Consider the following 23,476-nt stretch of genomic DNA (forward strand, 5'->3'; position numbering starts at 1 on the left):
TTTCTGAACATGTTTTTGTAAACAGCTAAAATAACAAAACTTGTGTCACTGTCCAAATATTTCTGGCCCTAACTGTAGTAGGTTAAACAAATGTTGGCAATGTTTTTTTTTCCCCAAATCTGTATCAGCTAAATAAAAATTAGAAATCCTGTTTCTATTTTAACACTGGCCACTGAGGCCTTTTTAGACTTTAACGTCCCGTTTCTGGAAATCCACAAGTACATTAGTTATAATGAACAGATTCAGACCCTACCTTTTGTATTCAAATGCTTCTGGGCCACCCATAGACTATAAACATCCGAGGGGGTCCGTGTTCTACTCTACAGTGATGTTCTAAAACCTCAAACATTGTAGAGTAGCTGCACATGATTGTAAAGCCTGCTGTCAAGCACAGAGAAGGTTTATCTCCATCTCCGCCTTCTTGATCACTGTATGCAAGGCGTTTCACAGGCACATACATCATATAGGAAGTGCTAGTGGGGTTTCCTGCTCTGCTTCTGACCCAGCAGTTGTGTGGTCTCTTGGTTTTGGAAAGGAGCAGTTCTGGCTGGGTTCTAGTAGACCCAGAAGCTCTATGTAGCCAGTGAGCTGAATTTCCACTTTAACTTGGGCTAAAATATTATCCCCAGTTACAGGGAAAATCAAGTTTAGAAAATCAAAAAGGTGAAAAACACAGAAGTATTTCAGATTTATTTTTGTACTGATAATAGAGTAGGATGAAGTAAAATGACAGAAAAAAAGAAGCCCCATGTGTTAATGAAAAAAAAAAAAAAAAGATGCAAAAATGTAAAAATCCAAAGAAAAAATATTTTTACAGCTCTTCAAACCACATGTAAGAAAAACCCTGAAAATGTCCCTAATCATTAATTGGGAATGAGGGTCCTGAGCGAGCATCAAATGAGCCTTTGTAAAAGGGGGCAGGGTCACTTGTGACATCAGCTATGTGATTGGTGGATCCTGTGTTATCAGCTATATATCGAGGTGTTACCCATCAATGTCATTTTGCATTTAACAATAAGCAGTCTCTCTGTAATCGCTTTCTAACATGAGATGAAATGTGAGTCTAAAAAAACAGCTAAAAATTACAAAGACTTCTAACTTTTTTCCATACAAATGTGATGATGTTAACAATATGCTACTTTCTGATCACATCTTCCCTTTATGTGAATATTGCATGTTTTCAGTTACGGATTATCAAGGACAATTAAATGGTCACAAGATATAGGACAGATCGTCAATACAAGATTGGTTGCGGCCGACACCTTTACTGACAAGCTATTATAAGGTCTGGTGGCGGCAGTGTGAGGCTCCATTACTTGTGTTGCTGCTGGCTCCTGCAGATATTCTTCTATTGTCATGAAAAGGAGTGTAACCGCTGCGCTGAAGTAACTGGCAGCCGCCACTACAAAATTAATGGAGCTGTGCATTGCAATCCTGTTCATGGTGTTTATTTTCGATCGTAGCCAGAGGTTATAACAACTGATAGGCCATCAATATCAGGTTGTGCCAAATCATTCACCCATCTATGGATGGGTCATCAATAGGTTGTGACATGACAACCCCTTTAATTGATGGCTGACCCATAGCGGTGTTACCGAGCAGAACGTAGAGGCTGAGATGTGACCCCTGTACAGTGTACCCAGGCTCCGTACTGCACGTTTGAGCGTGACTTTGCCTTGTACTGCAGCTCAGCCGTACACAAATATACAACCACAGCCACATTGGTTTTCCCATATACATTGATGCACATAATGATACTGATATACATGTACCGCTGATCAGTGGAGCCTCGGAGGAAGGAGGGGGAATGGGAAGCAACTCACTTGATCGGTCATCCATCACCACGATCCCCTGCTTGTTGACATTGTACACGTTGTGCATTACGTGCTTCCCATTTGTTTGCTTAATGTCCATCACTTCATCCAGAGAATCAAGTCCAAAAATCTTTTGTAAACTGTAAGACAAGGAAAAGCAAGCCTGAACCTATAAAGCATTAACATGAAGGCTTGATTTACTGAAATTAAGAGACTGATCTAAATGAAAAACTAATACAATACACGTTGGACAGCTTAAAGGGAAGGTGCCACCGGTTTTCTTGTAGTTTATTTTTTTGCGAAAGCTTAAAATAGTAATTAAACTGTATTAATGAAATGTTTGCAAACATTTCTATATGAAAAATATTATATATATTTTTTTTTACAAATATATATAATTTCCATTAGGGAGAGCATTTTCCGTTTTAGACCTCAAGCAGCTATAGTAAAGACTTACCAGCTTTACTGTTAGCTGGAAAATTGGGGCAGTAACTGCTGACTTCACCATCTCCCTCCCCTTTTGGGTGTTCTAGTATCCCTGGGCAGAATGAACAGTAGCATCACAAGGCAGTGCCATTTTGTGAGTGACTGCCCTGTGATCTGCCATCACCGGTAGTTACTGTCTCTCTCTCTCCCATCAGTCTTCATATGTCTCTCTCACCCAGATTACATGTATTTCCCACCCCCCTTTACGTCTGACCATTCACTGCAGACCCGCAGCTCCTTCTTATCTTATCCAAGGGAGTAATCACAGCTCTTGCCAAGCAGCTGACAGCTCCTGCTCCGATAATGCTAATGGTACACTCAATCTAGGATCTGTTCTGCTGGAAGCAGTACTGCTTATGTTCGCAAATCCGAGGGCTCCATGAATATGGCAGAACACTCCCACTGCTATGAATTGTGCAGCCCACAGAGGCGTGCCCAGTTCACAGCAGTGACAGTTCTATTACAATAGATCGGGTCAGCGTCTGTCTGTTATCTCCTATGACCATGAGGTGTCATAATTATGACACTGAAAGTGTCATGCTGCTACTGTTAAAGCAAGATGTCAGCCTCCAGTGCTTTCTTTAAACTCCTATAACACACAAAATATGTTTCAAATGCAATCAAAACTTGGCTATAACAGCATGTTATGCTACATTACATTGATTTATTAATGATCTACAAACGCGGTGCGTTCCCTTTAAAGGAAAAGTGTCATCAGAAAGTGGCCCATTGTATAAGCCAGATTTTTATGTTAAAATGAAAAAAAAAAAACGTATAGAATAACAAATAAAATTCTTCATAACACTATCTATATGAAAAAAAGAAACAGAAAACCTGCATTATTCACACAGGCCATTACGCCTTCTACTAGAGTAATACTTGTGCTGTACAGAAGATGTGGTGCCCCAGAGTCCTGGTCGTCACAGTAGCATTACTTTCCTCACGGGGAGAGTGATGTTACTTTTGGAAGCGGTGAAGGATAACTTTTATCAGGTAATCACCATACACACAACATGTTCACACTCCAGTCCACAAGGGGGAGCTTTTGATCCTATTCCTAGGTGACTCCCCTGCAGATGCATATATATTGTGGTTTTGAAGAAAAGTTAGTCAGAAAGTGCCAGGAAGCAGACAGGAGCAGTCTGAGGCAGGAAGAACGTACGAAGGGGCCGTGTAGCCTGAAGTACTACAGCTCCTAAAAAAGGAGACATACAGAAAGCCGAACATTGTTCAGTGAGCATGCAGGAGAGCAAAGCACAGGAGAGTGACACCAGCGAGCAGACTGTCTCCCTGGCAAAGCGCAGATAACCGGTAGCCGGACCACCGAGGTTGTAAGGGACTCTACGACTTACATCAGAAACCGGCAGAACAGCTGAATTGCAAGTTACCTGTCCACCACACACACCTGAAGACACAGTATCACATAGACCCCGGGGAGTGATAGAGTCCCTGTAAAAAGGCTTGAGTTACCTGTCATACAGGTATTGTTCTGTTATGATCAGGTGGCCTTGGAGCAGCATGAAATGACCTTCGCTGGAGCAGTGGTAACTATACTGACCGCAAACCCTGATCCTATCACCGCAACTAGAAGTAGCCGTGGGGTGTGCCTAACCAGACCTAGACATCTCGACACAGCCGGATAACTAAATATCCCTAAAGATGGAAATAGGAAAACTCTTGCCTCAGAGTAGACCCCCAAAGGATAGACAGCCCCCCACAAATAATGACTGTGAGTAGGAGAGGAAAAGACACACGCAGACTGAAAACAGAGATAAGCAAAGGAGGCCACTTCTACCTAGAAAGGAAAGGAAAGTACAGGATACTATGCGGTCAACATAAAACACTACAAAATATCCACAGCAGAAAAATACAAAAACTCCACCACCTAACTAAAGATGTGGAGAGTATATCTGCGACTCCAGCGAATCCAACTAGACTGAGAAAAACATCAGGCACAACCTAGCAGGAATAAAATAGAAACAAGATAGCACAGAAAATAAACACACAGCAGTGTGTCTAAAACAAAATGAAGCAAACACTTAACTTTGCTGAATTGGCAGCAAGCAGGAGAGGCCAGGCAGGACCAACACTTCCAAAGGAACAATGGATAACTGGGAGGGACTAAAGAGTCCTGCAAAGCTATATACCCCAGTCAGCTTTGCAATTAGCAGATACACATGTCCAATCCTGCAGTCCAGGCACAACTGCATTACCCTCTACAACCACCGGAGGAAGCCCAAACGCAGAATTCACAACATTGTCCTATCCAATATGGGGGACAGAGAGGAACTGTGAGGACCTTATCTGAAGCCATAGGCAGTAAGGGACTACAACACCACCGCACTATAGGAAGGCTTTTAACTCCACCTGGTAAAGGGCACTCTGGATTCGCTTCCATGCCGGCCGGACCCTGCCTGCCCTGTGATGTGACAACCTCCACACATCTTTAGCCCCCATCTCCTCACTCTCCTGTCCAGACTTAACATTGTCACACTTCAATATTACACTGAAGAATGCCCTGGATGAAGCAGCACCTTCTACACGCAGAAAGACCCGACACAGACAACGGCAGCCCTGGCACAGTATTTAAACACGCTTTCTTCAGCGCTGATCAAGGTGTGCAGAGCGGCAGTGGAGAAAATCTCTCTTAGCAGAAGACTTCATCCACTATAAGTTCATGCTCAAAACCTATAACTCTGCCCTTTCTCTGGCCAAACAATCCTACTTCACCACCCTCATCACCTCACTATTCAACAGCCCAAAACGACTTTTTGAAACCTTAAACTCCCTCCTGAAACCTAAAGTACAGGCCCCCATCTCCAATCTCAGTGGTGAGGATCTGGCAGGGTGGATAAAAATCAATGTTTTTTTAAAAAATAAAAATAAAAAAAAAATCGGATTTTTTTAATTTAAATCGGATTTTTTTTATTTAAATCGGATTTTTTTGATTTAAATCAGATTTTTTTCAATAAACTACTTTTTGAGGAAAATATTTTACCATCCAAAGGTTCTTCCATCATGAGATAAAGCTGAGTTGTTTAACTCAGTAGAATAAAGGCTGCATATGTGTAACATTCACAATGCCATGCTCTTCCAGAGGTTTCTGTAGGATTAGTGGGCAGTTTCTCTCCTATATTATCACAGACGCTCGCTTTACTTACGCAGTTCTTAAAACTGAATTTGACTCCGCAGAGGTCCCAGCCTCTTCTTCACGGCAAAAATGTTACAACATGAACAGAGTTGAGAAAAAGACCTTAATCCTATTGTTCTACAAACCTATGAATACAGAATCAACCCCTTCAGTGCCAAGTCCAAGAAGTTAGACAATATGTTTCTGATTGTTTGGAGTGGAATAGATCTGCACAACACAAGAAGAATGTGAATCTAAGTGTGAGGAGGAGGAAGGGCAAGCATCTTCATCACCGCACTTCTCATGATGTTGCCTCATTCGCGCCACCAGGACTTGCATCTCTTTGTTGCATCGTTTGCATTTTGCACGCATGCCTGCCTTACCGATAGGCGAAGGAGCTTCATTAAAATATTCCCAAACTGGGTCTCTTTTACAGCCTGCTGCCATTATAAGGAAAGAATGTAATAAACCTCAGATCGTACACACAAACAGATCCAGACTTGTCTGTCTGTGGCTATGCTGCAGTATTGTGCTCAAAGTTTCACTTTCATTTTCTTGTCTGCTTGCCCTTCCTCCTCCTCACACTTAGATTCACATTCTTCTTGTGTTGTGCAGATCTATTCCACTCCAAACAATCAGAAACATATTGTCTAACTTCTTGGACTTGGCACTGAAGGGGTTGATTCTGTATTCATAGGTTTGTAGAACAATAGGATTAAGGTCTTTTTCTCAACTCTGTTCATGTTGTAACATTTTTGCCGTGAGAAAGAGTCTGGGACCTCTGCGGAGTCAAATTCAGTTAGGTAGCAACTTTGATTTAAATCACTGATTTAAATCAAGCCTTACTGACTAGTGATTTAAATCGTGATTTAAATGGTGATTTAAATCAGTTAGATTTAAATCAAATCCACCCTGGGATCTGGCCACTTATTTCCTAGAAAAAAATCAACCACATCCATTAGGATATCTCAGCCCAATCTCCTCAGTGCCTAGGTCCCCTTCCGTGCCGCACCTCAAGCTCATTAGACATCTTTGAGCCTGTTTCAGAAGAAGAAGTTTCCAAGCTCCTCACTTCTGCTCGGCCTACAACCTGCAATAGTGACCCCATTCCTTCACCTCTCCTGCAGTCTCTCTCACCAGTGGTCACCACTCACCTGACTAAAATATTTAACCTCTCTCTTTCCTCAGGCATCTTTCCCTCCTCATTTAAACATGCCATCATTACCCTTCTACTTAAAAAGCCATCCCTGGACCAGAACTGCACGGCTAACTACAGACCTGTCTCTAACCTTTCCTTCATCTCTAAACTCCTGGATTGCTTGGTCCACTCCCGTCTAACTCCCTTCTTGACCCCTTACAATCTGGTTTCCGCTCTTTACACTCAACTGAAACTGCACTCACTAAAGTCTCTAATGATCTAATAACAGCTAAATCCAAAGGTCATTGCTCTCTGCTGATTCTCTTGGATCTCTCTGCCGCATTTGACACTGTGGATCACCAGCTCCTCCTCGCTATGCTCCGCTCCATAGGCCGCAAGGACACAGCCTTCTTCTGGTTCTCCTCCTACCTCTCTGACGGCTCCTTCACTGTATCTTTTGCCGGCTCCTCTTCCTCTCCTCGTCCCCTTACTATCGGGGTTCCGCAGGGCTCAGTCCTGGGCCCCCTCCTCTTCTCTCTATACACTGCCCCCATTGGACAAACAATCAGCAGATTTGGGTTCCAGTACCATCTCTATGCTGACGACACCCAATTATACACTTCTTCCCCCGACATCACCCCTACCCTAATTCAAAATACCAAGGATTGTCTGTCTGCTGTCTCTAACATCATGTCCTCCCTCTATCTGAAACTAAATCTCTCCAAAACTGAACTACTTGTGTTTCTCCCTTCTCCTAACCTCACTCTACCCAACATCGAAATTACCCTGGAGGGTTCAACCATAACTCCCAAACAGCATGCCCGCTGTCTTGGGGTCATATTCGACACCGAACTTTCCTTTACTCCCTATATCCGATCACTCACTCGCTCCTGTCACCTGCATCTTAAAAGCACCTCCAGAATCCGACCTTTTCTCACCTTTGAAACTGCTAAGACTCTTACTGTTGCTCTTATTCATTCTCGTCTGGACTACTGCAACTCTCTTCTGATCGGTCTCCCTCTTTCCAAACTTTCTCCTCTCCAATCCATTTTGAATGCGGCAGCCAGGGTCATATTTCTGTCCAGCCGCTTCACCGATGCCTCCATCTTGTGCCAGTCATTACACTGGCTACCTATTCACTACAGGGTCTAGTATAAACTCATCTCTCTCACCAACAAAGCTCTCCACAGTTCTGCACCGCCTTATATTTCCTCTCTCATCTCCGTCTATCGCCCTGCACGTGCCCTCCGTTCTACAAATGACCTAAGACTAACATCCCCCGTAATCCGAACCTCGCACCTCCGTCTCCAAGACTTCTCTCGTGCTGCGCCAGCTCTCTGGAATGCACTTCCCCAGACGATCAGACTGATACCTAGGCCCGACCTATTCAAGCGCGCTTTAAAAACCCATCTCTTCAAACAAGCCTACCACATCAACTACTCAGTAAACTAACTTTGTCCTGTTCCCTCCTTCCAAATATTATCTGCATGTGAATCTGCACCCTACTATTCATCTGTCTCCACACCCTCCATGCACACGATAACTGCACTTGATACTTGACTATTGCACTTAAACACATGGGCTGATGACCGGATCATGCAGCTTTATATGAAAATCCCTATTTATTATAATTGCCAGACCTGAAATAACAAGCACTTTTCACCTATTGTGTCCCCCCATTTCCTTGTAGATTGTAAGCTTGCGAGCAGGGACCTCACCCCTAATGTCACTGTTTAAATTGTCTTAACTTGTACTGAATTTATTGTCTGTACATGTCCCCGCTTAATTGTAAAGTGCTGCGGAATATGTTGGCGCTATATAAATAAAAAAATATTATTATTATTACCCTGGACTGTGGATGCTGAAGTCTTCAGTAAACCAGGTAAAGAGACTGCAAACCTGTGTCCTCGTTCTTTACTGCACCATTCACCATATTCCATCTACACCCCGGGAGCCCTGTGGACATACTTCACCTGGGGGAAGTTACACCATCTAGCTGTCATGCCATCACCCCAGAGGACCCCTTAAAGCTGCGTCGGTCCCCACTAACCGAATACCACAGGTGGCATCATGAACATAAACTTTATTCAATTTCCCCTTTTACATGGGCGCCCAGGGCCACGGACCGGGTCGCCACCATGACATCCCCTGTGAACACCGGACCCGGTACCGGGTACCCCACGGCCCTGGCGGGCGACTCAAAGACTTTTCTGCAGTCTCGTTATCATCACAGAAAGATAACAGTGAAAAGTATAACTCCTCCACACAAAATAGATAACAATCCCATTATAAGGGATTGTGGACAGCTATACGAATATTTTTTTTAGGAAAGGTCTATGTTCAGGTGGCAGCTTAAAATGATTAAGAAGTCTAACATTAGACCTAGTCACCAGTGTGAAAATTGTATTTTTTACATATGATTACAGACAAAAAAAAAGTTATAAATAAAATAAGTAAGCAAAAAACCTGATATAATTTTCTGATGACCACATGTCCTTTAAAAACACTGAGCGAACCAGATCTAAACAATAGTTCTTCCTCTGACAATGGGTATACCGGTGGCAAGTACTTCATAAGATTTGTGTTGATTAGTGCCGCATATACACTGTGTTTCAAATTATTATGCAAATTGGATTTAAGTGTCAAAGTATTAATTGTTACGTTTTTCAAATAAACTCGTGTATGGTATTGTGTCTCAAGGCTCACAATAGATCACTGAAATCAATCTTAATCACATGTGATAATTAGTTTTCCAGGTGATTCTAATTAAAAGAAAACTACTTAAAGGTTGTGTTCCACATTATTAAGCAGGTCACAGGTTTCAAGCAATATGGGAAATAAAAAGGATCTCTCTGCTGCTGAAAAGCATTAAATAGTGCAATGCTTTGGACAAGGTATGAAAACATTAGATATTTCACGAAAACTTAAGAGTGATTAACATACTGTGAAGAGATTTGTGACTGAAACAGAGCACAGACAGAATTCATGCAGATAAAGGCATAATGAGGAAGGTTTCTGCCAGAAAAAATCATTGGATCAAGAGAGCAGCTGCCAAAATACCATTACAAAGCAGCAAACAGTTATTTGAAGCTGCTGGTGCATCTGGGGTCCCTCGAACTTCAAGGTGTAGGATCCTTCAAAGGCTTGCTGTGGTGCATAAACCTACTATTCGGCCACCCCTAACCAGTGCTCACAAGCAGAAACGGTTGCAGTGGGCCCAGACATACATGAAGACTAATTACGAAACAGTCTTGTTTACTGATGAGTGTCGACCAACCCTGCATAGTCCAGATGGATGGAGTAGTGGATGGTTGGTGGATGGCCACCATGTCCCAACAAGGCTGCGACGTCAGCAAGGAGGTGGAGAAATCATGTTTTGGGTTGGAATCATGGAGAAACAGCTGGTAGGACGCTTTAAGGTTCCTGAAGGTGTGGAAATGACCTCTGCAAAGTATAAAGAGTTTCTGACTGACAACTTTCTTCTATGGTCTAAAAAGCCAGAAACGTGTCTTCAGAAGCAAAATCATCTTCATGCATGACAATGCCCCATCTAGTGCTGCAAAGAATACCTCTGAGTGGCTGCTATGGGCATAAAAGGAGATAAACTCATGGTGTGGCCACCATCTTCCCCTGACCTCAACCATACAGAGAACCTTTGGAATATCATCAAGCCAAAGATCTATGAGGGTGGGAGGCCGTTCACATCAAAACAGCAGCTCTGGGAGGCGATTCTGACTTCATGCAAAGAAATACAAGCAGAAACTCTCCAAAAACTCACAAGTTCAATGCATGCAAGAATTGTGAAGGTGATATCAAAGAAGGGCTCCTATGTTACATGTAACTTGGCCTGTTAGGAGGTTTTGGAGTTAAATAGCTTTTTTGTTCAGTGAATGTGACCTCCTAATGCTGCCAATTCCACAAATGAGCATTTTCTGTTCTTTAACCCCTTTACCCCCAAGGGTGGTTTGAAAGTCAATGACCAGGCCAATTTTTACAATTCTGAGCACTGTCCCTTTATGAGGTTATAACTCTGGAACGCTTCAACGGATCCTGGTGATTCTGACATTGTTTTCTCGTGACATATTGTACTTCATGATAGTGGTAAAATTTATTTGATATTATCTGCATTTATTTGTGAAAAAAAACGGAAATTTTGCAAAAATTTGGAAAATTTCGCAATTTTCCAACTTTGAATTTTTATGCAATTAAATCACAGAGATATGTCACACAAAATACTTAATAAGTAACATTTCCCACATGTCTACTTTACATCAGCACAATTTTGGAACCAAAATTTTTTTTTGTTAGGGAGTTATAAGGGTTAAAAGTTGACCAGCAATTTCTCATTTTTACAACACCATTTTTTTTTTTAGGGACCCCATCTCATTTGAAGTCATTTTGTGGGGTCTATATGATAGAAAATACCCAAGTGTGACACCATTCTAAAAACTGCACCCCTCAAGGTGCTCAAAACCACATTCAAGAAGTTTATTAACCCTTCAGGTGTTTCACAGGAATTTTTGGAATGTTTAAATAAAAATGAACATTTAACTTTTTTTCACAAAAAACAGGATTTTTGGTTGCTTACCGTAAAATCTGTTTCTTGAAGCCTCCATTGGGGGACACAGGAACCATGGGGTGTATGCTGCTGCCACTAGGAGGCTGACACTATGCAAATAAAAAAGTTAGCTCCTCCTCTGCAGTGTACACCCCACCGACTGGCATTATACTCTTCAGTTAGTGAGAAAACAGTAGGAGATAATGAAACAAGGTTGAAAAACCATAAACACAAACTTGAGAACTGTAACGTGAGAACAGTCATAGAACAGATAACAGCAGAAAACATTGGGAGGGAGCTGTGTCCCCCAATGGAGGCTTCAAGAAACAGATTTTACGGTAAGCAACCAAAAATCCTGTTTTCTTTATCGCCTCTCATTGGGGGACACAGGAACCATGGGACGTCCCAAAGCAGTCCCAAGGGCGGGAAAAACAGACTTCCATCAGGTCAGAGGACTCACCACTGCCGCCTGCAGGATCCTTCTGCCTAGGCTGGCGTCCGCCGATGCATAGGTATGGACCTTGTAAAATTTGGCGAACGTGTGGATGGAAGACCAAGTTGCCGCTTTGCAAAGCTGTAGGGCGGAAGCCCTGTGGTGCACCGCCCACGAGGCGCCGACTGCCCGGGTAGAGTGAGCCTTAATCCCAGGAGGGGGCACTCTGTTCTTGACCCGGTAAGCCTCCAAAATTGCCATTCTGATCCATCGAGCAATAGTCGCTTTAGAAGCCGGCTGGCCTCTGCGCGTGCCATCAGGAATGACGAAAACGGAATCCGTCTTCCGGAAAGAGGACGTTCTGTCCAGATAAATCCTCACTGCCCTGACGAGGTCTAGCTTGTTCAACGATCGCTCCAGAGGATGAGTCGGAGCTGGACAAAAGGAAGGTAGAACGATGTCCTCGTTGAGGTGGAAGGTGGAAACCACCTTAGGAAGAAAAGAAGGAGGGGGTCGGAAGACCACCTTGTCCTGGTGAATGACCAAAAACGGAGGGCGGCAAGACAGTGCCGCCAGCTCGGAAACGCGGCGAATGGACGTGTTGGCCACAAGAAAAGCCACCTTCCAAGATAAAACTGATAAAGGAATCTCCCTAAGAGGTTCAAAGGGAGAAACCTTTAAAACGTCCAGTACCAGGTTTAGGTCCCATGCCTCCACAGGGGCCCTGTACGGCGGGACGGCATGGGCTACCCCCTGAAAGAAGGTCTTAACCTGTGGCCGAGAGGCCAAGGTCTTCTGAAAGAGGATGGAAAGCGCCGAGACCTGACCCTTCAGGGAACTAAGAGCCAGGCCCGAATCCAGCCCTGCCTGAAGGAAGGCCAAAAGAGAAGGCAGGGAAAAAACCATAGGCGGAACGCGGTTGGACTCGCACCAACGGAAGTAGGCCTTCCAGGTGCGGTAGTAGATCCTGGAAGAAGAAGGCTTCCGAGCCTGAATCATGGTGTGAATCACCCGGTCCGAAAGGCTGGACGCTCTTAGAACCGCGGTCTCAACAGCCACGCCGTTAAACTGAGCGACCGAGAATTCGAGTGGCAGATCGGACCCTGGGACAGCAGATCGGGCCTGTCTGGAAGGCGCCAGGGAGCGTCCGCGAGAAGGTTGACGAGCTCCGCGAACCAAGCTCTCCTGGGCCAATCCGGGGCGATCAGAATGACCGGCACCCCTCCGCTTTGATCTTCTTCAAAAGTTTGGGAAGTAATGGAAGGGGTGGGAACAGGTAGGGCAGCTCGAACTGTGACCAGGGAATGGCCAGAGCATCGACGCCCACTGCGAGAGGATCGCGGGACCTGGAGACGAACTGCGGAACCTTCCTGTTGATTCGAGACGCCGTGAGATCCACATCCGGAGTTCCCCATCGAAGACAAATCTGATGGAAGACCTCCGGATGCAAGGACCATTCCCCTGCCGCGAGACCCTCGCGGCTGAGGAAGTCTGCGGCCCAGTTTTCCACGCCGGGGATATGCACCGCGGATATCACCGGAACCGTTGCCTCTGCCCAAAGGAGGATCTTGGATACCTCGGCAAGGGCCAAGGAGCTCCGAGTCCCCCCCTGATGGTTGACATATGCCACAGCCGTGGCGTTGTCCGTCTGGACCCGGACTGGAAGGCCCCTGAGGATCCTTTCCCAATGGCGGAGGGACAGAAAGATGGCCCGAATTTCGAGGACGTTGATCGGCAGAGAAGACTCCTGCGGCGACCAACGGCCCTGAACCGTCAGGTGGCGAAAAACCGCACCCCAGCCGATCAGGCTGGCGTCCGTTGTCACCACCTGCCAGTGAACCGGAAGGAAGGACCTGCCCTGGGAGATGAGAGGTGACGTCAGCCACCAGTTGAGAGACCGCTTGACCCGAAAGGAGAGTCTGATCGGCCGATCCAGGGAGAAGACCGACCTGTCCCACTGAGACAGAATGGCTTGCTGAAGGGGTCGAGAATGGAATTGTGCGAAGGGAATCGCTTCCAAGGTAGCTACCATCCTCCCCAGAACCTTCATGGCCGATCGGAGGGAGGGAGGCCGAGGACCCTGGAGCAAGCGTATGTCCCGACAAAGGGTGGATCTCTTGTCCTTGGGAAGGAAGACTCTGGACTGATGAGAGTCGAAAAGCATGCCCAGAAAGATGATGCGCTGAGAAGGAATAAGGCAGGACTTCTTCCGGTTGACCAGCCACCCGAAACGGGATAACGTGTCGAGAACTATGGACAGGCTTTCGTGGGCCTGAGCAAAGGACGGAGCCTTGATGAGGATGTCATCGAGGTATGGAAACAGGACCAAGCCTCTGACTCTCAAGATGGCCATCAGTGCCGCCATGATTTTCGTGAACACCCTTGGCGCGGTTGCGAGGCCGAACGGCAGGGCGATGAACTGAAAATGATCTTGTTGCACTGCGAAGCGCAGGAAACGGTGATGTCCGGGAAATATCGGAACATGTAGGTAGGCGTCCTGGATATCTATAGAGCATAGAAATTCCTGAGCCTCCATGGAAGCAATTACTGAACGAAGGGATTCCATCCTGAAGTGTCTCAGGTGAACCCTCCTGTTCAGCAATTTGAGGTCCAGAATGGGACGAACCTTGCCGTCTTTTTTCGGTACCACAAAGAGGTTCGAGTAGAAGCCCGTGTACCGTTCCTTTTCTGGGACGGGAACGATTACCCCGGATTTGAGCAGAGAAGCGATGGCTGCGAAGAAGCCCGGAACCAGAGCGGGATCTTTTGGAGGACAGGAAGAAACGATCCCTGGGTCGGGAGGCGAACTCTATCTTGTATCCCGAGGATACAACTTCCCTGACCCATGCATCCTCCACTGCGGAAATCCAGACGTCCCTGAAACGGAGAAGACGGCCCCCCAACCTGGGAGTTGGGCTGGAGTCTTGCCAAGAGTCATGCGGAGGTGGATCTTCCAGTCCTGGGCCTGGATGATCTACCCTGGGAAAAACGAGGACGCCAGGACGGAGTGGGCCTGAAGGACACCGCCTTCCTCTCTTGACGTGCCTGTGGCCTCTGTTGCTGCTGGGAAAAGGAGTTCGACGCAGCGAAGCGACGAAAAGGCCGAAAAGAGCTAAACTGTCGTCTAGGAGGAGGGCGACGAGGTTTAGCCTGGGGGAGAAGAGAACTTGTACCCCCGGTGGCGTCCTTAATGATTTGGTCCAGCTGGGAACCAAAGAGACGAGAGCCCTGGAAGGGCAGACTAGTGAGGGACTTTTTGGAGGACAAGTCCGCCTGCCAGGCCTTGAGCCAAACGGTCCGGCGGATGGCAACGGCATTGCTGGAAGCCTGAGCCGCACAAGACGCGACATCCAGGGAGGCGGAAACCAGGTATTCACCAGCGTGGGAAATCTGGTTGGCAAGTTCCGCCAATTGCGCAGGAGGTGCCCCGTCAAGGATACCTCGCCGTAGATCCTTGGCCCATTTTGAGATGGATTTTGAAGCCCAGGTGGAAGCAAAGGCTGGGCATAGCGCTGCTGAAGCCGCTTCAAAGGCAGATTTCGCGAAGGATTCTATAACTCTGTCGTTAGAATCCTTCAGAGACGCTCCGCCGGACAGTGGAAGCACCGTGTTGGTGGACAGCCTGGAAACAGGGGGATCCACCGAGGGAGAGACCGTCCAATTGGCGGTAAGTTCTGGTGAAAACGGATATAACACCCCCAGGCGTTTTCCCCTCTGAAAACGTCTGGTTGGATTCTCTCTCTCTCTGGACAAGATTTCCTCGAATTCCGGATGAGGAGCGAAAAATTTAGAAGGTGGTTTGGCCCGTCTAAACGAAACCGCCTGATCTGCGAGTTCCGTAGAGGGATCCTTGATGCCACAGGTTTGATTTATTGCCCCAATGAGGTTCTGGACTGTCTCACTCATGGTGGCGATTTGGTTAGGATCCAGCTCCGAAATATCCTCCGAGGGCGCATCAGATAATGCCTCGCCTGACTCAGGGGAGGAGGATCGGTGGGACACCAACCGCAGGGGAGGGCCGAGCGGCGAGATGGAGCGCGAAGAGGACTCAGACCGACGTTCCTGTCTGGACCTTTTGTGGCTTATCAAGGAGGGCTCGGGCGGCGGTTCCTGCGACCCGCTGGCCACTGCAGGGGTCTGCAGGGGTAACCGATCCAGCGCGGACACTAGGGTTTGAGATACCCGTGTTAAATCGGCCACCGATTGTGACAGAGAGGCGGCCCAGCCTGGGATGGGGGGATCACTCTCGGGCGGAACAGCCGGGGGATCCTGGGCGGTGGGAACAATTGGGTTGCTGCAGGACTGACACAGCGGGGAGGACTGACCTGAGGGAAGTTTGCTGTTACAGGACGAACATGCAAAGTACGTGACTAAGGCAGTAGATGAAGAAGAAGTAGGGGGGCGAGAGCGGCCCCCTTTAGAGGTAGACATTTTGAGGGACCCTGAAGATGCCAGTGGGTTAGGGGACAGTGGGCAGAGGGGGGTGTCAGTCTGCAGTGCAGCTACTCACGGACCCGGTCCTGGGAGATGTCCCACTTGTCGATGAAGTGCCCTGAGGAGCTGAATTCAGCGCAGATAGAGCTGCCCACAGAGGATGCGTACGAAGGTGCGGGTGCGCTTGCGAGGGCTGGTGCTGCTGCCGGTACAAAGCGGTGCTCACACCAGACGAGTGTCCCAGGAGGAAGGGGGCGGAGCCAGATGCAGGGGCGCCGGTAGGCAGGGCACAGTAAGTCGGGCGGGAAAAAGCCCGCCCGCAGAGCCGGAAGTGAGGGGCCCGAAAACCGGAAGTAGGCCCCGACAGAAGCCGGGGCCTAAATTAGGGGCCGGCGGCCGAGGAAAGGAGCCAAGGCGCCGGAATAGAGCGCCCTAAGAGACAGCTAGCGGCGCGGTCGCCCACCAGGCTGCGCCGCTGAGGGGCGCCCAGAGAAAGACCTCCTGCGGCGCCGGGGCAGAGCGCCGCAGGGAGAAGAGGCGCGACAGCCTGCAGGGCTGCCGCGCTGTGGATGGTGCCCCATGAAGAGCCGCAGCACCGAGTGGTGCACCGCAGGGGGGAACGTATGGCAGCCCAACGTGCAGGCATACAGAAGAACGGCGCAGCAGCCTGTAAGGGCCCAGCGCCGGAAAGAAGGCAGAGGGCCCCCGTATCTGAATTGGGGGAAGAGGTGCTGTGGGGGAAGAAAGCGCACCTACGGATGTCGCAGCGCGACACAACAATCCCGGCCGCGTCACTGTATGGACGCATCATGGTGTTGACAGGTATGAAAGGAGGCTGGGAGCCCCTAACAAGACCCCCCCCCCTATAAAAGATGTGGGATGGGACTGGGGAAAATACTCACCTAAAACATCCCACGCCGAAACTAACCTGACAGGAAGGGTATGAGACGTCCAGGGAGCTGATGGACGTCCTCGTCTCCGCAACCGACAGGCTCTGGTGGGCGAGTGGGTGGGGGACGGAGCCAGGACCGGACTTCTGAGCACGCTTGTGTGCTAGGATCTTGGTCCTGGAGAGGGATCTATGAGGATACGGGGTGGCAGTACACGCCGTACTCATAGTCCGCTTGTGGGACTACAGGTGTGACTGCTCACCCTGTATCCCTCCGGAAAAACCTGAAAAGAAACGACGCACATTGAGGTAGATAAGGGTCTAATGAAAGACCCGTGTCCACCTCCTACTGACACTAAGCTAAACTGAAGAGTATAATGCCAGTCGGTGGGGTGTACACTGCAGAGGAGGAGCTAACTTTTTTATTTGCATAGTGTCAGCCTCCTAGTGGCAGCAGCATACACCCCATGGTTCCTGTGTCCCCCAATGAGAGGCGATAAAGAAAATTTATTTCAGCTCCAATTTGTTTTATTTTACCAAGGGTAACAGGAGAAAATGGACCCCAAAAGTTGTTGTACAATTTGTCCTGAGTACGCCAATACCCCATATGTGGGGGTAAACCACTGTTTGGGCGCATGACAGAGCTCGGAAGCGAAGGAGCGCCGTTTGACTTTTCAATGCAAAATTGACAGGAATTGAGACGGGACGCCATGTTGCGTTTGGAGAGCCACTGATGTGCCTAAACATTGAAAACCCCCACAAGTGACACCATTTTGGAAAGTAGACCCCCTAAGGAACTTATCTAGAGATGTGGTGAGCACTTTGACCCACCAAGTGCTTCACAGAAGTTTATAATGCAGAACCGTAAAAAAAAAAATAATCATATTTTTTCACAAAAATCATCTTTTTGCCCCCAATTTTTTATTTTCCCAAGGGTAAGAGAAGAAATTGGACTCCAAAAGTTGTTGTCCAATTTGTCCTGAGTACGCCGATACCCCATATGTGGGGGGGAACCACCGTTTGAGCGCATGGCAGAGCTCGGAAGGGAAGGAGCATCATTTGGTATGCAGACTTAGATGGATTGATCTGCAGGCGTCACATTGCGTTTGCAGAGCCCCTAATGTACCTAAACAGTAGAAACCCCCCACAAGTGACCCCATATTGGAAACTAGACCCCCCAAGGAACTTATCTAGATGTGTTGTTAGAACTTTGAACCCCCAAGTGTTTCACTACAGTTTATAACGCAGAGCCGAGAAAATAAAAAATCCTTTTTTTTCCCACAAAAATTATTTTTTAGCCCCCAGTTTTGCATTTTCCCAAGGGTAACAGGAGAAATTGGACCCCAAAAGTTGTTGTCCTATTTGTCCTGAGTATGCCGATACCCCATATGTGGGGGGGAACCACCGTTTGAGCGCATGGCAGAGCTCGGAAGGGAAGGAGCATCATTTGGTATGCAGACTTAGATGGATTGATCTGCAGGCGTCACATTGCGTTTGCAGAGCCCCTAATGTACCTAAACAGTAGAAACCCCCCACAAGTGACCCCATATTGGAAACTAGACCCCCCAAGGAACTTATCTAGATGTGTTGTTAGAACTTTGAACCCCCAAGTGTTTCACTACAGTTTATAACGCAGAGCCGAGAAAATAAAAAATCCTTTTTTTCCCCCACAAAAATTATTTTTTAGCCCCCAGTTTTGCATTTTCCCAAGGGTAACAGGAGAAATTGGACCCCAAAAGTTGTTGTCCTATTTGTCCTGAGTACGCTGATACCCCATATGTTGGGGTAAACCCTTGTTTGGGCACACCGGAGAGCTCGGAAGGGAAGGAGCACTGTTTTACTTTTTCAACGCAGAATTGGCTGGAATTGAGATCGGACGCCATGTCGCGTTTGGAGAGCCCCTGATGTGCCTAAACAGTGGAACCCCCCCCCAATTCTAACTGAAACCCTAATCTAAACACACCCCTAACCCTAATCCCAACGGTAACCCTAACCACACCTCTAACCCAGACACACCCCTAACCCTAATCCCAACCCTATTCCCAACCGTAAATGTAATCCTAACCCTAACTTTAGCCCCAACCCTAACTTTAGCTCCAACCCTAACTTTAGCCCCAACTCTAACTTTAGCCTTAACCCTAGCCCTAACCCTAATGGGAAAATGAAAATAAATACATTTTTTTTATTTTTCCCTAACTAAGAGGGTGATGAAGGGGGGTTTGATTTACTTTTATAGCGGGTTTTCAGCGGATTTTTATGATTGGCAGCCGTCACACACTGAAAGAGGCTTTTTATTGCCAAATATATTTTTTGCATTACCACATTTTGAGAGCTATAATTTTTCCATATTTGAGTCCACCGAGTCATGTGAGGTCTTGTTTTTTGCGGGACGAGTTGACGTTTTTATTGGTAATATTTTTGGGCACGTGACATTTTTTGATCGCTTTTTATTCCGATTTTTGTGAGGCAGAATGACCGAAAACCAACTATTCATGAACTTCTTTTGGGGGAGGCGTTTATACCGTTCCGAATTTGGTAAAATGGATAAAGCAGTTTTATTCTTCGGGTCAGTACGATTACAGCGATACCTCATTTATATCATTTTTTTATGTTTTGGCGCTTTTATACGATAAAAACTATTTTATAGAAAAAATTATTATTTTTGCATCCCTTTTTATGAAGAGGTAAGCTATAGACTGGACCACGGTGAGTCATTGGACGTGGTATATCTCGATTTTTCCAAAGCGTTTGATACCGTGCCGCACAAGAGGTTGGTACACAAAATGAGAATGCTGGGTCTGGGGGAAATTGTGTGTAAATGGGTTAGTAACTGGCTTAGTGATAGAAAGCAGAGGGTGGTTATAAATGGTATAGTCTCTAACTGGGTCGCTGTGACCAGTGGGGTACCGCAGGGGTCAGTATTGGGACCTGTTCTCTTCAACATATTCATTAATGATCTGGTAGAAGGTTTACACAGTAAAATATCGATATTTGCAGATGATACAAAACTATGTAAAGCAGTTAATACAAGAGAAGATAGTATTCTGCTACAGATGGATCTGGATAAGTTGGAAATTTGGGCTGAAAGGTGGCAGATGAGGTTTAACAATGATAAATGTAAGGTTATACACATGGGAAGAGGGAATCAATATCACCATTACACACTGAACGGGAAACCACTGGGTAAATCTGACAGGGAGAAGGACTTGGGGATCCTAGTTAATGATAAACTTACCTGGAGCAGCCAGTGCCAGGCAGCAGCTGCCAAGGCAAACAGGATCATGGGGTGCATTAAAAGAGGTCTGGATACACATGATGAGAGCATTATACTGCCTCTGTACAAATCCCTAGTTAGACCGCACATGGAGTACTGTGTCCAGTTTTGGGCACCGGTGCTCAGGAAGGATATAATGGAACTAGAGAGAGTACAAAGGAGGGCAACAAAATTAATAAAGGGGATGGGAGAACTACAATACCCAGATAGATTAGCGAAATTAGGATTATTTAGTCTAGAAAAAAGACGACTGAGGGGCGATCTAATAACCATGTATAAGTATATAAGGGGACAATACAAATATCTCGCTGAGGATCTGTTTATACCAAGGAAGGTGACGGGCACAAGGGGGCATTCTTTGCGTCTGGAGGAGAGAAGGTTTTTCCACCAACATAGAAGAGGATTCTTTACTGTTAGGGCAGTGAGAATCTGGAATTGCTTGCCTGAGGAGGTGGTGATGGCGAACTCAGTCGAGGGGTTCAAGAGAGGCCTGGATGTCTTCCTGGAGCAGAACAATATTGTATCATACAATTATTAGGTTCTGTAGAAGGACGTAGATCTGGGTATTTATTATGATGGAATATAGGCTGAACTGGATGGACAAATGTCTTTTTTCGGCCTTACTAACTATGTTACTATGTTACTATGTTACTATTATGAGGACTATAACTTTTTTATTGTTTCGCTGATGATGCTGTGTGGCAGCTTGTTTTTTGCGGGACAAGATGACGTTTTCAGCGGTACCATGGTTATGTATATCTGTCTTTTTGATCGCGTGTTATTCCACCTTTGTTCGGCGGTATGATAATAAAGCGTTGTTTTTTGCCTCTTTTTTTTTTTTACGGTGTTCACTGAAGGGGTTAACTAGTGATATAGTTTTATAGGTGGGGTCGTTACGGACGCGGCGATACTGTGTGTACTTTTATTGTTTTGTTTTTTTTTATTTAGATAAAGAAATGTATTTATGGGAATAATATTTTTTTTTTTTTTCATTACTTAGGAATTTTTTTTTTTTATTATTTTTTTTACACATTTGGAAATTTTTTTTTTTAAACTTTTTTACTTTGTCCCAGAGGGGGACATCACAGATCGGTGATCTGACAGTTTGCACAGCACTCTGTCAGATCACTGATCTGACTTACAGTGCTGCAGGCTTACCAAGCACCTGCTCTGAGCAGGCAATTGGTAAGCCACCTCCCTCCCTGCAGGACCCGGATGCCGCGGCCATCTTGGATCCGGGCCTGGAGCAGGGAGGGAGGTAGGGAGACCCTCGCAGCATCTCGATCACATCGCGTTGCTGCGGGGGTCTCAGGGAAGCCCGCAGAGAGCCCCCTCCCTGCGCGACGCTTCCCTATACCGCCGGCACACCGCTATCATGTTTGATCGCGGTGTGCCGGGGGTTAATGTGCCGGGGGCGGTCCGTGACCGCTCCTGGCACATTGTGCCGGATGTCAACTGCGATAGGCAGCTGACACCCGGCCGCGATCGGCCGCACTCCCCCCGTGAGCGCGGCCGATCGCTATGACGTACCATCCCTTCGAGGGTCAGATAGGCCCAGGGCACCTCAACGGGATAGTACGTCTAAGGTCAGAGAGGGGTTAAAACATATCAAATGTATAGAAATTCTACTGTGCCTAATAATTTGGAACAGTGCATTCTGAGCTTTTATTCATTTTGGAGATTATACTGTTATCATTGGGAGGTTTCTTCAATAAAATTTGATGTATAATCTAACAGGTGATGACTTTTATTAGACTGAATGTCATTGCTCCGACCATTTAGGAAAATCCGAGAAAAATATAATTTGCATAATAATTTGGAACATGGTGTATTGTCTATATACTAATCCCAAAAAAATGGGGGCAGATCTCCAAAATCAGAGGAAAATCAGAGGGTGATAAAAACGAACTTTAAATCAGTCTACGCATTTTTTTTTCATGAAAAGTGCCTCTTTTATTTTTTGTGCTCTAATCTAATATATAAAGCTGAATGTGTGTGTGTATATGTGTGTGTGTGTGTATGTATGTCCGGGATTGGCATCTGCACCGTCGCAGCTACAGCCACAAAATTTTGCACAGTCACACGTCTGGACCCCGAGAGCGTCATAGGCTATGTTGTGAGGCGCAATTTTAACCCCGCGCGTTCCAATTCACCAAACAATTTTGCCCCTATCTACATAATGGGGAAAAAAGTGAAAGGAAAAGTGTTGGAGGCGTCGCAGCTACAGCCACAAAATTTTGCACAGTCACAAAAGTGTAGGAGGCAAATTGACAGCTGCCAGATGTGAACAAGGGGGACTTAAAGAATGAGAGCGATGGCGCCAAAGAGTAGATACCTTACAGTTGCTAAGGAGGGGGCCCCGACATGGGATACTCACCACACACGGGGATATGAACACACACACAAAATGCGCCACACACTACCACGTGCTTGAACACATATACCACCCTCAGCACACATTTCACCACACATACACCAACCTCGCCACATAAAAGTCAAAACACAAAAGTCGCCGCTCAAAACTCGCCACGCGCAAAACTCGCCACATGCAAAAACTAGGCTCACGCAAAACTCGCCACAAGTGCAAAACTCACCTCATGGAAAACTCACCACACGCAAAACTTGCACACGAGGAAAAATTGCCACATGCACAAAAGTTGCAACACATGCAAAAGTTGCCTCACACAAAACTTGCACATACTCAAAAGGCACCACACATAAAACTCGCCACGCGCAAAACTCGCCATGCGCAAAACTTGCTGCACACAACTTGCTACACTAACCTATCACATGCAACTCGACACACAAAAATTTGCTACACGCATGTTGCCACAAAAAACTCATCCCACAAAAGTCGCTACATGCATGTCGCCACACGCAACTCAACACACACAACTTGACAAACGAAACTCGCCCTAAAACACACACAAGTCTGGTATTATCTTCAAAAATAAAAATCTGATTAATAAGCAGACAAACTACAAGAGCAACAAATGTACCATATAGGAAATACGGCAGCTGTCAGTCACATGACCTGTCTATTATGTGTATGTGTGAGCTAATATATACTGCCAGGGGGAGGGCTTCCTGTTGGCTGGGGATTTATCAGGCTGCCAATTTAGCTTACAAATACTGATGTAAAAATACTGAGCAAAAAACGTGTGAATGAGGTCTAATACAGGAGGAGATGACACACAGGTATATACTATATACAGGAGAGATGGCACACAGGTATATACTATATACAGGGGAGATGACACACAGATATATACTATATACAGGAGAGATGACACACAGGTATATACTATATAGAGGAGGAG

At 46.4% G+C, this 23,476-nt stretch overlaps 1 protein-coding gene across 4 annotated transcripts in view; it reads right to left on the reverse strand.

Annotated features, from left to right (window-relative positions):
* DEPDC1B (DEP domain containing 1B) overlaps positions 1-23,476 on the reverse strand; it is a 98,845-nt gene that overhangs the window by 24,956 nt on the left and 50,413 nt on the right. For 2 of the 4 annotated variants that reach the window (XM_069749042.1, XM_069749035.1), the window contains exon 5: positions 1,824-1,954. In XM_069749042.1, coding sequence (XP_069605143.1) covers positions 1,824-1,954 — 131 coding nt within the window. Of the gene's footprint in view, positions 1-1,772; positions 1,955-23,476 lie in introns of all 4 variants that reach the window. The other 2 variants (XM_069749026.1, XM_069749019.1) reach the window with 1 other exon arrangement.

Source organism: Ranitomeya imitator, chromosome 1 (assembly GCF_032444005.1).
Source record: "Ranitomeya imitator isolate aRanImi1 chromosome 1, aRanImi1.pri, whole genome shotgun sequence".
Lineage (NCBI taxonomy): Eukaryota > Metazoa > Chordata > Amphibia > Anura > Dendrobatidae > Ranitomeya > Ranitomeya imitator.